At 59.1% G+C, this 15,433-nt stretch overlaps 2 protein-coding genes across 2 annotated transcripts in view; both read right to left on the bottom strand.

The window, feature by feature from the left end:
• KIF21B (kinesin family member 21B) overlaps positions 1-292 on the bottom strand; it is a 38,955-nt gene extending 38,663 nt beyond the window's left edge. Inside the window, exon 1 of the mRNA XM_058855822.1 lies at positions 242-292. Within this exon, the coding sequence (XP_058711805.1) occupies positions 242-279 (38 nt within the window). The 5' untranslated portion in view covers positions 280-292. The remainder of the gene's footprint in view (positions 1-241) is intronic.
• Positions 293-3,709: 3,417 nt separating this feature from the next.
• Positions 3,710-15,433, bottom strand: part of CACNA1S (calcium voltage-gated channel subunit alpha1 S) — a 43,820-nt gene continuing 32,096 nt past the window's right edge. The window contains exons 30-44 of the mRNA XM_058855763.1: positions 14,956-15,084; positions 13,649-13,714; positions 13,052-13,143; positions 12,414-12,573; positions 11,847-11,974; positions 11,353-11,449; positions 9,403-9,505; positions 8,452-8,553; positions 8,209-8,333; positions 7,122-7,250; positions 6,285-6,484; positions 5,575-5,639; positions 5,073-5,167; positions 4,413-4,529; positions 3,710-4,175 (exon numbers count right to left, since the gene is read on the bottom strand). Coding sequence (XP_058711746.1) covers positions 3,915-4,175; positions 4,413-4,529; positions 5,073-5,167; positions 5,575-5,639; positions 6,285-6,484; positions 7,122-7,250; positions 8,209-8,333; positions 8,452-8,553; positions 9,403-9,505; positions 11,353-11,449; positions 11,847-11,974; positions 12,414-12,573; positions 13,052-13,143; positions 13,649-13,714; positions 14,956-15,084 — 1,869 coding nt within the window. The 3' untranslated portion in view covers positions 3,710-3,914. The remainder of the gene's footprint in view (positions 4,176-4,412; positions 4,530-5,072; positions 5,168-5,574; positions 5,640-6,284; positions 6,485-7,121; positions 7,251-8,208; positions 8,334-8,451; positions 8,554-9,402; positions 9,506-11,352; positions 11,450-11,846; positions 11,975-12,413; positions 12,574-13,051; positions 13,144-13,648; positions 13,715-14,955; positions 15,085-15,433) is intronic.

Raw genomic sequence — 15,433 nt, 5'->3', positions numbered from 1 at the left:
GGGAGCGGGGGGCGGGGAGGAGAGCGGCGGGGCCGTGGGGGGCGCGGCAAAGACCGGCCCGGCGGGGTCTCACTGCCCCGGGGGGGGTCAGAGCCGAACGGGCACCCACCGACCCCCGCCTCGCACCCGCACCCGCAGCGCCCGCCCCGCCTTTCGGCATCGGTCCCGGGCGCAGCGAGCTCCGTGCGGGCCCCGGGCCGCACAGCCCGGCCCCGCGGGAAGCGGCGATCCCCGCACTCACCTCACGGCCACCTTCACGCAGCTGTCCGGGGCCGCCATGGCCCCGCACGGCACCGCGGCCGCCGCTGCCCCGGAGCATCCGCGGGCCGGGAGGGGCGGGGCCGCCGCCGGGGCGGGGCCGGGCCAGGTGCGGGGCGGGGACACGGCGGGACCCGCCCACAGGGCCGGACCGAGAACACGCGGAGGAGAGAGCGGGACCCGCTCGGAACCGGGGTGTGCGGGCATGGACACACGGACACACGGACACACAGGCATGGACACACGGACACACGGACACACGGACACACGGACACACGGACACACGGACACATGGACACGGACACGGACACACGGACACACGGACACACGGACACGCGGACACGGACACACGGACACACGGACACACGGACATGGACACGGACAGGGACACACGGACACAGGGACACACGGACACACGGACACAGGGACACACGGACACACGGACACGGACACACGGACACACGGACACGTGGACACGGACACGGACAGGGACACACGGACACAGGGACACACGGACACAGGGACACAGGGACACACGGACACGGACAGGGACACACGGACACAGGGACACATGGGCACGGACACACGGACACACAGACACACGGACACACGGACACACGGACATGGACACACGGACACATGGGCACGAACACACGGGCATGGACACACGGACACGCGGACACACGGACACATGGACACAAGGACACAGACACACAGGCACATGGACACACGGACACAGGGACACACGGTCATGGACACACGGACACACGGACACATGGACACACGGACACCAGGGACACAGGGACACACGGACACACGGACACACGGACACAACTCGCACTCACCCGTTCACACTCAGCCCGTGCTCCCCCTGCCGGGTCAGCGGCCCCGCTACTCTGGGGTTTACCGGGCTCTGCTCCGGGCTCTGCCCCGGGCTGTACCGGGCTCTGCTCCGGGCTGTACCGGGCACTGCCCCAGGCTGTACCGGGCACTCCCCCGGGCTGTACCGGGCTCTGCCCCGGGCTGTACCGGGCCCTGATCCGGGCTGTACCGGGCGAGCTCCCACGGGGCTGGCATCACTCCGACTCCTCCTCGGCTCCGCTGCATCCCGTGCCCTCTGTGCTGCTGGGGGGTGGCACCACGGAGCAGCAGGATACACAGCAGGGCAGGGGGGAGCTCGGTGCTCCTGCCAGAGCCAGGGACTGGGGTCTCACAACCCTCTGGGCTGCCCAGGGCTGTCGTGAGAGCCTGTCCTAAGAGGACATGGTGTGACAGGATGGTGTCCGGGTGCCAGCAGAGCTGCCCAGCGTGCACACTCCGTACTGCAGGGCTGGGGTCGGCACAGCCAGCTGGGCACCCACGCAGCACAGGGCAGTGCCCACCCAGCCCGGGCCCAGTGGCTCCATCCTAGGAGCTGGTCTTGGGAGGCTGGTGAGGGAGACACATCCAGAGGCCATCAGAGAGAAGGACTGGAGACACAGGAGCACTGGGGAGCTGAAGGAGTCTCTGTTATGGCTTTCCTGAGTTGCATTCACGTTGCTGGGGCTGATGGTAGCTGGATGTGGACAGGCCCTGGCTCTGCTGAAGAAAGCATCTTCCAGCAGCTGTGGGACCTACAGGAGACTCCCAGCTCTGCAGTTTGGTGTCAATGTCAGGGCAAATGGCAATGGAGCACCAGGGCAAACCGAGGCACTCGGAGGTTTCTCTTGAGCAGTCCAGGTTGTATCCTGGGAGAGGGATAGCCAGGACACACCAGCACTGGTGGCCAATAGCTAGTGAGGCTGCTGAGCCCAGCACAGAGTCCAGCCCCTGCCCTCTGCTCTGCACTCTGGGTCCCTTCACCCCATCTGCTCGTGTCTGCTCCTCCCAAGGTGCCACGAGCACGGGCCATGTGTGCACAGGACTCTGCATCCCACGGGAGCTCCTCAGTTCTGCTGGGATGGGTAAGTCCCAGGACACTGTATGGTAGAAAATCATGGAGAGGAGCAGGACATGGCCTGCAAGGATGTGAGGAGCTGGTATTCCTCTTTCTTTGTCCTGTGTTTGCAAGGACACCTGGTGCACAGTGCAGTTCCCACCCTGAGCTGCCGGTTTTCCTGAGGCTGGACTTTTCCCCACTGAAGCTCCAGGCAGAGAGGGGCAGTGACTGTGCCATGATGTTGCTCTCTTCCTACTCCCACCCACAAATCACATCTGTGCCCCAGTTCAGCTAGAATCAGCTTAAGAAAGACACTGCACACACACCTGGGATGGAGCAAACCATCCCCTGAGCAGCCCCAGCCTGCAGGAGAGGGTGCAGAGGCCCCACCACAGTGGGATTGTCCCCACCACAGTGTCACCCTTTATGTTTAGAGTCTCCAGTGACCACCCACATGTCTTGGCAAATGATACATGTGGTCCTGCATCTCCCTAAACCCACCAGGAGACCATGAGCACTCACCCCATAACATGTCCTTGCCATCCCCTGGCAGAGCTGAACTGCCACCCCCTGTGCACCTCCATCCATGTGTGAGGGGGTGAGTAGGAAGGGGTGTCAGTCCTGCCCCGGGGCAAAGAAGCAAGAGGAAGGGATGCAGCAGTTCCCCCCACACCATCCATCTCTGCTGGCTGCGAGCTGTGGGGGAAGCTGCTCTGCCATGGGCAGACACCAGACTGGCTCTGGTGCTCAGGCTGCAGCTGGAACTCAGACTGCTCCCCTGATTGAGTTAATAAAAGCCGTGCTGGGGAGCAGGCTGGCTCATTGATCTGCTCCTCCCCTGGGACCCATCCACTCTCTGCATTTTAATATCTATTAGGTGATCAAGAGCTCCCCAGTTCCCAGTTAGGCTGGGCTGGAGCCCTTGGGAGCCAGATCCCACTGAAGAGCTGGCTGGGAGATGGGGCTGCCCCAGTGCTCAGCACCCAGATTCCATGGGGGGCAGCCCAGGGAGGAGAGACCTCGGCTGCTGCTCAGCACCAGTGCAGGCAGTGCAGAGAGTGCTGCAGGAACAGCTCCACACTCCCTTGGCCCGTGCCCCACTGAGCTGTGGGATGGATGTCATGGGCTGAACGAGACCTTCCCAGAGACTGGGATGGATGCCTGACCCCAAGAGCGCAGTGTGGACATAGTGGGAGGGGCAGAAATGGCATCACAGTGTCCAATCCTCCTCTTGGCCAACCCCAGAGCCACTGCCCCGGCCTGAACATGCTTTCACACCTCTGCCCCATCCCCAGTTTCACACACAGCTGGGACAGAGAGCCACAAAGGCCCCACGCCCCATTTTGCTGCCCAGCCCCTGGCACATCTCCTCCTCACAGGCCAGACTTGGCTGCAGGCAGGAGGCTGCAGAGGCAGCAGAGACATGAGGACACAGGGTCCAGCTACTGGGATATCAGGAGATCCCAACCTCAAAACCCCCTCCACTGGCTGTACAGGCAGGGCAGCAGAGGAAGGAGGGGAGGGCATCCAGAGTCACACAGCAGGAACACTTTAATGACCTGTCCATTCTTGCAACACCCCGCTGGAACAGCATTGTCCTGTTCTGCACCAGCATCCCAGAGACATCCCAAAAGTAGTACCACAGCTGGCCAGAGTACCTCAGGACCACAGGCAGGAGCAGTGTGGCTCTGCTCCAGCACCCCCTGTGCCAGGACCCTGGGCTGCTGCAGTGGGCAGCTCACAGGCGAGTGGCAGTGGTGGTCTTTTGGGAGGGAGCTGCACCGAGCCCTGGGGATCTGCCTGGTGACACAGCTGAGGTGTCCAGTGGGGCAGAGCCAGTTTTTGTGCCCTGCAGTGTTTCTCTTCCTTTGAGCAGCTCCACGGCTGCTTTCTCCACTTCATCCATCTCCAGCTGGCTGCTGGCTGCCATCTCGTCCCTGGTCACTGCTACAAACGACGAGTCATGGGCCAGAGCCCCGAGGCCTCCGGAGATCAGAGCCTGTGCAGAAGATGAGAGCACAGCGTGGGTGCTCAGCCTGGGGAGCTGTCCTGGCTGAGGCACCCACCCACCCTCTTCTCCTCCCTTCTGCCCCCTGTGCTGGCACATACCTGCTGCTCGCCCTTGTAGCTAAGCTTTGCCCCCAAATCCCCCATCATGGCATAAGCATGGAATTTCCTGCCTGGAATTTCCTGCCGTCCCTGCTGTTCCCTCTGCCAGGCTGTACCCTTGCCTTACCTCCTGAATGAGGAAGGTGATGGCTGGTGTGGAGGATGTTCCTGGCTCACCAGTTTCTCTCAGCTGGAACCCTGAGCTGGATGCTGTTGCTGTCACAGTGCCATCCTCTGTGGGCAGCTGGGTGAGAGTAGCACAGAGATGCAATGTGCTGGGACACTGCCCAGGAAAGACCTCTCCCATATTAGTGTGGGGGCTGCAGGTTCTGTTCCCTGTCCAGTGCCTGGACAAGCAATGCCATCCTGCTGGGGCTCCTGGGTCCAGGACACCCCCAAAATGGGACCAGCAGGGCCCTGTGAACAGAGAGCTGGGAACCAGCCCTGGCCCCGGGCATGAGGCAGCAAAGGGAGCATGGGGGTGAATCTGATGCACCCCTTCTTCCTGCCCTGGCTCTGGAGGCAGATGGGGAGCCAGAGGGATGTGCTTCCAGCTGTTCCAGCTTCGAGGAGCTCCCCATGACTGCTAGAGCAGCAGGGTGGGAGCCCAGCTCCATCTCCAGGCTGATCCAAGAGAAAAGCTCCAGCGAGGCTGGATTGACACAATGAGCCCCAGAGAGTGGCTCCTTCCCAGCACAGCTGTGCCAGCCTTTCCCAGGATGGGAGGGAGGTTCACCTGTGTCCCCCACATGACATGTCCCCTCTGGACACGCATTGTCCCTTTTACCTGCTGGGGGAGGAGTGGCCCTGGTGCTGAGGGACCTCCAGAGGTGGCCCCTCGCCTCCTGCTCAGCCTCTCCATGGGTATGGGGTGGTTGTGCTCTGTGGGAGGGAAAGGTAGGGACATCAGATGGGCACAAGAGCAAGGACACCTCTGCCAAGCAGAGATGGGAACAGGCTAGCTAGACTGGGGGAAACAAAGGATTTAGGATTCAGCAGCACCCAAAGTCCCTGTTTAAGGAAATGAACATGGTCTTGTGGCCCTGCTGCCCCAAGATGGGCGGTGTTCCCCCAAAATGAGGCATTATCTCCATGTTTCATCACCTCAAATGAGGGAGAACAGTCTCCTAGAGCTCTCCAGAGAGATCCTGCTGTGCTCAGTGCTCTCAGCAAACCTCCAACTTACTGGGGCATCTCCTCCTTCCACCCACCAACATCAGATCCTTCCCCCTGCCCTGGCCCCTGGGCTGCTCCCAGTCCCCCAGAAGAACGACAAATCCCAGACTCACCCCGTGCTGGACGCCTGTGTGCTGCTGGTACCATCTTCCTGAGCACCTCATCCTCATACTGCACCCTGGCAAGGGCAGGCAGGTGGGTCAGCCTGGCTGGGGACACACCGAGCCCAGCTCCACCTGGGGCTGCAGCCCTCCCCACCTTCCCCAGCCTGGGGGGACAGACCTGTGGGGACAACTGGAATGGATGAACAGGGTGGAGACCCCAGGGAGCAGGACTAAGTACATCCTCCTACACTGGTAATTTTTGTCCCTTCTACCCATGCCCAGGCACCCCAACCTGGGCCTTGGCCCTCAGAGACTGGCAGATGAGGGGGAGGGATTCCTGCAACCCCTGGAGCCCTGCTGTCCACCTCCATCCTCGTGGCACTGAGATGAAGGAGTCATGGGATGGGAGCCCTGGTAGGCCAGGGTGCAGCCAGCAGTGCCAGGACAGCCCCAGGGCACACAGAGACATGGCCAGCAGTGCCAGGACAGCCCCAGGGCACACAGAGACATGGCCAGCAGTGCCAGGACAGTCCCAGGGCACACAGAGACATGGCCAGCAGTGCCAGGACAGCCCCAGAGCAGACACAGACATGGCCAGCAGTGCCAGGACAGCCCCAGAGCAGACAGAGACATGGCCAGCAGTGCCAGGACAGCCCCAGGGCACACAGAGACATGGCCAGCAGTGCCCTCCTTGCCTGCACACCAAGGTTCACCCTTACCCCTCCAGCCAGCTGCTGCTATTGGCATTGTTGATGTTGGTGTTGCCTTCCTGGGGGAAGTCATCAAGGAACACGGGAGAGTCGAGGTCCTCACTGCCCACCTCAGTGAACTGCAGGGGCCTCTGGCTGGCCACCTGGGGCTGCAGAGGGCTGCTGGGCTCCATGAAGCTGTCCACCTGGCCAAACAAGCCACCTGTTCTCTGCAACCAACAGGGAGGGCATCAGGGCAAGCCTGGAGCTCCAGGCTGCTCTGGGGCCATTCCCACGTCGCAACAATTACTGCTCTGCTCAGGCCTTGCAGACCACACAATCCCAAAAGCCTCACTGCCCAGGTGGGGAAACTGAGGCACCGAGGGTTTCTGGCCATGCAGAACCATCCAGGACAAATCCTGTCACCTCTGCAGGACAGCCTGGGGTGGTGGCACCTCTGGAAGAAGAAGAAGGTGCAACTCTACAACCCCACAGCTGCCCAGACTGTCTCTGAGACTCCCAGGGAGTGGGAAGTGAAGCAGTTCCTGTGACACCAGAGCTGTCCCACCTTAGCCTGGCAGAAGGTGTGAGTGGGAACCTCCAAACCAGCAGGTAAATATCCAGCACAGCCCTGCCAGGAACATGGGCTGGGTCCTTTCACAGAGGGGAAGCAGAGAGCATCTTGCCCAAGGTGACAGGACCGGGATGTCCTGATGCCCACAGAAAGGAAAGAAGTGCTGATCATGCTTTGGCCCACGCCCTGCAGACTGTCCCCAGTGCCAGCAGCCAAGCTGGCCCACCAGCACCACTCTGAAACCAGGGCTGGGTGGGACCACCAAACTGTTGTTCCCTGAGTGCTGAACTCACCCTGTATATCCCTTCCTCCAGGGCAGCCTCCACCATGGCTCTTTCCAGCTCCTCCTCTGCAGTCAAGTCCCCAGAAATGGCCCGGTGGATTTCAGGGGCAGCTTCCTCTTCAATGCTCCTCAGCCCAGCCTGGAGGGAAGACAGGACTGATGCCACCACCCCTCACCTTGGTCTCTGGAGAGGGAAACATGATGAGGATCCCCCTGCCAGGTGTCCTGTCAGGGACAGGCCGTGGTCAAACCCTGCAGCTGCTGGCTCTGTGCTTGGGGACACTGTCCCTGAGCTCCTGCTGTCCCACAGCTGTCCCACAGTTTCTGGGCTCATGCTGTCCCACAAAAGGGAATGCCAGGGGCAGCCTGAAGGAGAGCTGCGTGGGAGACAGCCAAGGGCAGGCTGGGCCTCTGTCCCTGATCTGGGACCTGGCTCTTTTCCTTGCTTTGCATCTTTGGGGCCTGGTCTTTTATCTCTACAGGTGATTTCCTCCCTACAAAGTCAGGAGAGGCTAGGGACATCCCAGATTTCTGGCCAGGCACAGAAATCCTGTGCCAGCACCCCTCAGGCCTGCTGTCCAGGCTTCTCTGACTGCAGTGGTCCCACTCAAATTCAGGCACATTCACCCCCCTCCACCTGATGCTCTGTAAGGCTGAGAGAACACAGAAAGCACCAGGGACATGGAGCTATCCAGACACTGCTAAGGGGAGACAAGGAGAGGGACTTGGGACTGGAGCAGAGCACGTGGGTAAGGGCTTGGATGAGCAGCATTTGGCACAGACAGTGGTCTGTGGTGGGAGTTTCCAGGTCTTAAAACTCCTTGGTGAGGCACCAGATCCTGCCAAGTCCTCTCTACAGCTGGAGTCAGTGGAGGAGAGTCAAAACCCTCCTTTGCCCTGGACACCAAGGTCACACTCGGTGCAGGACACACGGCCGGGTCAGTGCTGGTTTGCTTGGGACACCTCACTTCCAGAGGCCTGAGGCACAGGCATCCTGCAGCTCTCTGAGCCACCCTGGTCTTCTCCAGGCTGGGAGAAACCTCTTCCCTGACCTGCAGAACTCCCTGCCTCCCCTCCAGCACCACCCACACACCAACCTGGATCTCCACAGGGTTTTTCTTGGGCCGGTACCCGTAATATTCCTCCTGGCGCTTCATGAACTTCCTGAAATGTTCTTGGATCAGGAAAGTAGCATAGAATTTGCCCACTGTCACCTCATCATCTGGAGGGAGGAAACCAACATGATGATTCTGCCTGTCACAAGATCCCAAGTGGCTGGAGCAGTGAGACCTGACCAGGAATTTCTCTGTCCCTCTGGGAAGTGCCACCTGGTGACATACCTCCAATAGGTGGGATGACCTGGTCCAAAAGCTTCATACTCGTTCTCTTCCAGATTTTTTTGATAATAGCTCTGAGCTCCTCATTGGCCTGTTCAAAATTACCTGTGAGGAAAGCAAGCAGGACAGAGCAGTTCATCCCCAGGGATGTGAACAGGAGTGAAGACAAAGCATGTGAACACCTGGCCAGTCTGCTGGAGGGTGTGACAGCTCCTCTCTGTCTCCCCACCCAATAAAAACGAGCTTCGTAAGAGTGAGGCTTTGATTTTGACCAGAATACTTTACAGATTTTGACCTCCCCTTTGGTGCTCCCACAGGGTTCACCATTCCTGAAATCCCAGTCTGTCTGCAGGATCTCCTGTGCTTCTCCCAGGCTGCCATGTTCCCACCCCAGCCAGAGGGAAGCAGCACACCACATTGCTGGAAGACACTGATCCCAGGAGCCCACCAGAGCCTGGCCTCAGCTCCTGCCACAGCAGAGAGCCCAGCCCAGAGCTGCTCACAGCACAGGCACAGCCCACAGGCACAGAAACAGCTTCCCACAGCAAAGCTCAGCAAACCATGCTGCTGGCAAGGAAGGGGTGAAAGCAGCTCCTCCCCAGCACAGCCAAATTCAAAGGGTGGGAGCTGGACCAGCCCACTCCTGAGCTGTTCAGGGTGGCACTGGTGGCACTGGTTCACTCCTCAGGGCTGCAACACGTGGGCCAGCAGCTCAACATCAGCAGGGCCATGCAGGCACCCAGGGGCTCTGGTCCAAAGAGATGGACCAGATAATAAGATAATAATAAGATATCAGGATAATAAGAACAGAGCTGAGGGCTTGTCCACAGGCTCTGATCCCACACACAAGTGCCTGAGATCCCCAGCCACTGGGGGAATGCTGTGTCACCCACTCCCAGCACCACAAGGAAGGTCCCCTGTCAGGCTGCAGAGGCAGACAAGATCACTGCTTACCTTCTGTCTTGATCTTGAGCGCTGTCCTCACCAGAGCAAAGAGGGTGGCGTTGAAGGTGACGGTGCCGTCGCTGTTCAGGGGCATGTTCATGCACACCAGGCGCTGCACAGCAAACCAACAGCTGTCACCCCAGGCCACAGAGCAGGCTGGCAGCCCCCAGACTCAGCACCTGTCCTGGCCAGAGCCTCTGCTCGGGGCATGGAGCTCTGCCCAGGCCCAGGGGCTCTGCATCACTCCTGCTACCACAATGCCCAGGGGCAGTGACATCCCTGATCCCAGCCAGCTGAACCACAGAAAGTGATGGGGAGATGTTGCAGTCAGAGGCACAGAGTGTGTGCCCTTATCTTTCATATCTGGCTCTGACATCCAAGAAAGCACCATGAAAACAACTGTTAAATAGAAAATCTAAGAGTGTGAGTGTGTAACTTGGAGAGTTTTCTTAAGTCACTGAGTGAAAAAGTTAAAGGTTTAAGCTCTTTTAAAAAACAAAATACAAGATGGAGGATTTAGAGTGTTGTCTCTTTTCCTTCTTCTTTCTTCTTCATCATCTTCTTCTAGAGGTTTTTGGGTAGTAGTAGGTGATTGGATAAAGAATGCCACAGTGCAGCACACAGGTGTTGGGTCATTGAGTCACTAAGTAAAATAATTTACTTGGCATTTGTTAATTGGGTAAATGGACATATAAAAAACCTTGAAGAAGTTCTTTGTTAGCCATTTTGCACCTTTCTATCTTAGTGCATGTAGCTCCTTGTACTCTGTATATATGTAATATAGATAAAAGAAGAATAAACAACCAAGTCCAAACAAGAGAAAACTGCCTCTTTCTCATCAATCTCAGTCCAAAGGGGAAAAGAACCCAGCCACAAGTGTCCCATCAGGACAGGCAGAGCTAGGGGAAATAACCTACAGGGGCACTGTGCCATGGGAGAAAAACATGGAATTGCAGAATTGTTTAGGTCAGAGAAGATCTGTAAGATCATCAGGTCTAACTGTCCCCCCCAGCACTGCCAAGGCCACCACAAAAACCATGTACACAAGCATCACATCCACACGGCTTTTAAATCCCTCCAGGGTGGTAACCCACCGGACAGCCTGTCCCAGGGCCTAACAAATCTTTTGGTGAAAAAAGTTTCCCTAATATCCATCCTAAACCTCTCATGGTGCAACTTGAGACTGTTTCCTCTTGTAGTGTCATTTGTTACTTGAGAGAAGAGACTGACTCCCACCTGGCTTCAGCCTCCTGTCAGGGAGTTGTAGAGAGCAAGAAGGTCCCCTCTGAACCTCCCCTTCTCCAGGCTGAATCCCCCCAGCTGCTTTCAGAGAGGTGGGAGTCATTTTGCATTGCACTCCCCGCTCCAAAACGTGTCCCAGGCTGCTGTGAGGAATCTGGGGATCAAATCTCCTGATGTGTCTGCCCAAAACCCAGCAGGGATTACACCAGTGCCTGAGCTCCTGCCCATGCATGTCACACATGAGCCTCACACAGGCCCTGGATTTGTCCAGAATGAGCTGAGGCAGGAAAAGTGTATTTCTGCTGAGAAAGTTGGGGTTTCCTTTTCCCTAAGCACCATCAGCTCTTGGAAACAAGTTCTACAGCCACATGCTGACACAGCCACATGCCCAGGCCCTGCACTGCCCTCCTGCACCAGCTGCAGTGTGGCCTGCAAGTCCCCTGTGAGAAGGGCTCTGGGCAGAGCCAGCCCATCCGTGCCACACCTTTGAAGCAGGAGGTGAGCACAGGTAAGTCCTGATCTTTAGGAGCCTGAACCACCCCAGCTCTGTGGGTGCAGCACCTCTCCTTGTCCCCCTTCATTAAAAAGGAGAGGTCAGAGCAGAGAATGGCACTGGAAGATGTCTGGACTGTCACTCTCAGCCTGCCTGGAGGACACAGTCACAGCTTGGGAAGGTGTCCCTGTGCTCACACACCTTGTCACCCCCTTGGCTCTTACCTTACAGGCTACACGGTGTGGGCAGAACTTCCCAAAGCCCAGGGGAGGGTTGATACGCCTCAGCAGAGTCACCACATCCAAGTGCTTGATTCTCCCCCTGCAGAGGAAGCACAGCAGCTCAGCAGTGAGGCAGCAGACAGCAGCTTGGGGAGGTGCTCTGGGGGCTGATCCCTGGGACCTGCCCCCTGCTTCTGTGCTGGACAAATCCCTCCTCTTGCCTCTGCTCCTCCTGGGGAAAGCAGCTGCTCCCTGTGGCACTGGGGAGCAGGTAAAGGCGTGCAGTGGCATGGGAAGAGTCGGTAGCCTCACCACAGCTGGATGAAGAGTGAACTGGATGGCTTTTACCAGACCTGGATCAACTCTGGTGAGTCCACATCCACCTCTGAGGTGCTGGAACCTGACTCGTAGGCAGTGCCACAGCTGTCCCTGCCACGCATGCCCCCCACTCCATGGAACAGCCTCCCCATGCCTCCCACCCACCCACCCACACTCACTTGGCCTCGGGGTCGTACTCGGCCCAGATCCGCTTGAACTCATCCAGGTGATGGGGCCCAAGGATGGACCAGTCCCGTGTCAGGTAGTCAAAGTTGTCCATGATGACGGCCACAAAGAGGTTAATGATCTGAGGGCAGAGGAATGGATGGGAAGGAGCCAGTCAGGGGAGAGGCACCGGCACTACAAAAACATGGGCAGATGTGTTCTGGAGCAGAAGGGGCTTGGGATCTCCTGGAATCAGAGCGAGGGTCCTCCCATGCAGAGAGGAACCTCCTGCTCAAGCAGGTCATGTGAAAGGACAAGCACATCAGCATCTTGTCCCTCTCCACCCTTGCCAAGGCCAACAAAACACACCTGGAAGGCAGCACACAGAGGCTGTGTGAAGAGCCTACAAGGGGATCCTGGTTCCCCCAGGAGTGCAGTGTCAGTTTACAGCAAGGCTGGCTAGGTGGGCTGGGGGTGATGGCCCCAGGAGGAGGTGCTGTGGGCTCACCCCACAACTCACACCACCGTGGCTGCCCAGGCAGGACAGGGGTGCCAAAGGGGTCCTGTGGGAGCCAGCATACCAGGAAGGCACAGAGCATGTAGAAGCTGATGAAATAGAAGTAGGCAAAGCCGGTGCCACAGGTGTACTCCTCGCCCTCGGCATAGTCGGACTCGGGGTCGCAGCGCCGGCCGTAGCTGCAGTCCAGCAGGATCTCCTGCCAGGCTTCACCGGTGGCACACCTGTGAGAGGGGACACCTGCTGCTCCCTGCCTGCTCTGGGCAGGAGCTGGCCATGCAGGGAGGGCTGAGGCCAGCCCAGCACACAGGGGAATTGGAAGCTGCTGGGAAAGGAGCAGTCAGGATTCTGGGCTTGCTGCTATAGGGCCACTGAAAGCTTTAACAAAGAGTCAAGGAAAGCCTTGGGCTGAGCTCCTGCTTCCCATGAGTTTCCTCACAATTCACAAATTAAAATCCAGTTTGGGGAGGAAATATTCAGAATAGCAACCCTAAAATTCCCCTCCCTCAGGGGGCCCAGCCACACCAAGTAAACCCACAGTCTCTCCTGAAACATTCCCACTGCTGCAGACCTTTCTGTGGGACAAAAAAGAAATCAGCTAATGAAATGTGAGGGGTCCTCCCTCACTCCCAGCTGGGCATTCCCACAGGCTCAGAGAGCAGCTCCCTGCTGGAGCTGCTTTCACAACAGGACAAGACTGACCTGAAGAGCAGCAGCACAGCCTGTGGAAAGGTCTGGAAATTGTTGTTTCGGTTGATCTGGGTCCCATCCACCATGGCGATCTTCCCAAACATCTGTAAATCACAGTGGAGAGGTCTCCAGTGTGCCATCCTTTCTTTGGCACCAACCACCCTCCAGAGCACCACCTCCTCTTGTTTATTTGGCCCTGGGCATCCCCAAAAGAGATTGAGGTTGAGGTGTGGGTGCTCTGGGCCTTAGAAGCTACTTAGACACTCCTGCCAGTGCTGAAAACACTCCTGAGTACAACAGCACTGCATCTGGGCCAAGGAGATGAGGCCTCCTGAGCCAGCACAAGCACTGGTGTGTCCAGGCTGTGCCATTGATCCCAAAGTGCTCCTTGCCATGTGCTCAGCTGCCCTGGCTGCAGCCCAGGGATGGGAGGCTGCTGGGGTGGCAAACATCCTTGCAGACCATAGCAAACAGGTCCCATCATATGCAAAGTCCCAGAGAGGGCCTAACAGAGGAACCAGTCCCTCCCTGTCCCACCTCCCCAGGTGCCATCAGGCTCAGGGCATCTGATGAAGACCAATTCCCACCCCCTGCCCCTGTGCCCCTCACCTGCATCCCAATCACAGCATAGATGAAGAAGAGCATCACAATCAGCAGGGCCACGTATGGCAGAGCCTGTGACAAAAGAACCATGTGTGAGACACAGCCCAGGGATGGGGTGCCGGCTCTGGAGGTGCTGCAGGAGACAGATCTGGTCCCTGTGTGAGGAGGGGACAGCTCCCCTGCTCCTCCCACCCTGCTCCTGCTGGCCCCTTCTCTGTGGATCTCAGACCCGGGAGACTCAGCCCCACGGCAGCACAGCTCTCTGTGGCTGGCACAGAGGCTCAGTACAGCCCAGGGCTGAGGCACTGCCCAGAGCTGAGGCACTGCCCGGGGCTGAGGCACTGCCCGGGGCTGAGGCACTGCCCGGGGCTGAGGCACTGCCCGGGGCTGAGGCACTGCCTGAGGCTCAGTACAGCCCAGAGCTGAGGCACTGCCCAGAGCTGAGACACTGCCCAGAGCTGAGACACTGCCCGGAGCTGAGACACTGCCCGGGGCTCAGGCACTGCCCAGAGCTGAGGCACTGCCCAGGGCTGAGGCACTGCCCGGGGCTGAGGCACTGCCCGGGGCTGAGGCACTGCCTGAGGCACTGCCCAGAGCTCAGACACTGCCCGAGACACTGCCCAGGGCTCAGGCACTGCCCAGAGCTGAGGCACTGCCCAGGGCTGAGGCACTGCCCAGGGCTGAGGCACTGCCCAGGGCTGAGGCACTGCCCAGAGCTGAGGCACTGCCCGGGGCTGAGGCACTGCCCGGGGCTCAGGCACTGGCCGGGGCTGAGGCACTGCCCGGGGCTGAGGCACTGCCCGGGGCTGAGGCACTGCCCGGGGCTCAGGCACTGGCCGGGGCTGAGGCACTGCCCGGGGCTGAGACACTGCCTGAGGCTCAGGCACTGCCCGGGGCTCAGGCACTGCCCGGGACGGAGGCACTGCCTGGGGCTCAGGCACTGCCCGGGACGGAGGCACTGCCCAGGGCAGGGCTGTGAGCTGATGCTGCAGCATGTCCTGAGGCATCCCCCGGTGCAGATCCCAGCCAGCCGGGACCAGGACAAACAGCCCAGACACTGCCAGCACCCAGCCCAGCTCTGACACCCAGTGCTGTCAGCCAGGGGGGCCCACACACCTTCCCACCCAACAATGGGACAATGCTCAACACACCACAGCCCCCGGGCCAGGCTGACATCAGCAGCCTGGCAGCACTGGAGCTTTCTCCTCTGCCTCGTGAGGACACGCTGCTCATGCTGCCAGCCTGAGGATCAGCCACTGCTACCAGCCCTGGCCATGTCTGTGTTTGGGAGGGGAGCACTGCTTCTGACAGACCTGAAAAGACTTGATGAAGGTCCACAGGAGGGTCCTGACACCTTCACCCCGGCTCAGCAGCTTCACCAGACGCATCACCCGGAACAGCCGGAAGAAAGTGATGGAGACGCGGGAGTTGTCATCAGAGTCCTGCAGGCAGAGCACAACAGCTGCAGGACAGAGAGTGCTGAAGCCTCCAGGTTTTCAGGGCAGGGGGGCCCAGGTCCTGGGATGATGAAGGGTGACAAAACGCCACCCCCAGGCTCCAGTCATGTCTGCACACAGGATCAGGCTGTAAAGATATGCTGGCACTTTTCCCCTTGGCACTTCTCCCCAACCTTCCCAGGAATCTCATCTCCCCAGGACCCCGCGCTCACACTTTTGACACTGGGATAATGCAGGAAGGAAGGCATGCTGCCACATGGATTGGGAGAGCTGTGAGGGTCATGGGGACACCACAGACAGGCTCAGCCCCACCAGGGTCTTGCCCTGCATGTCC

Source organism: Poecile atricapillus, chromosome 23 (assembly GCF_030490865.1).
Source record: "Poecile atricapillus isolate bPoeAtr1 chromosome 23, bPoeAtr1.hap1, whole genome shotgun sequence".
Lineage (NCBI taxonomy): Eukaryota > Metazoa > Chordata > Aves > Passeriformes > Paridae > Poecile > Poecile atricapillus.
The sequence above is the reverse complement of the archived record's forward strand: the minus strand, read 5'-3'. Positions and strand labels throughout refer to the sequence as shown.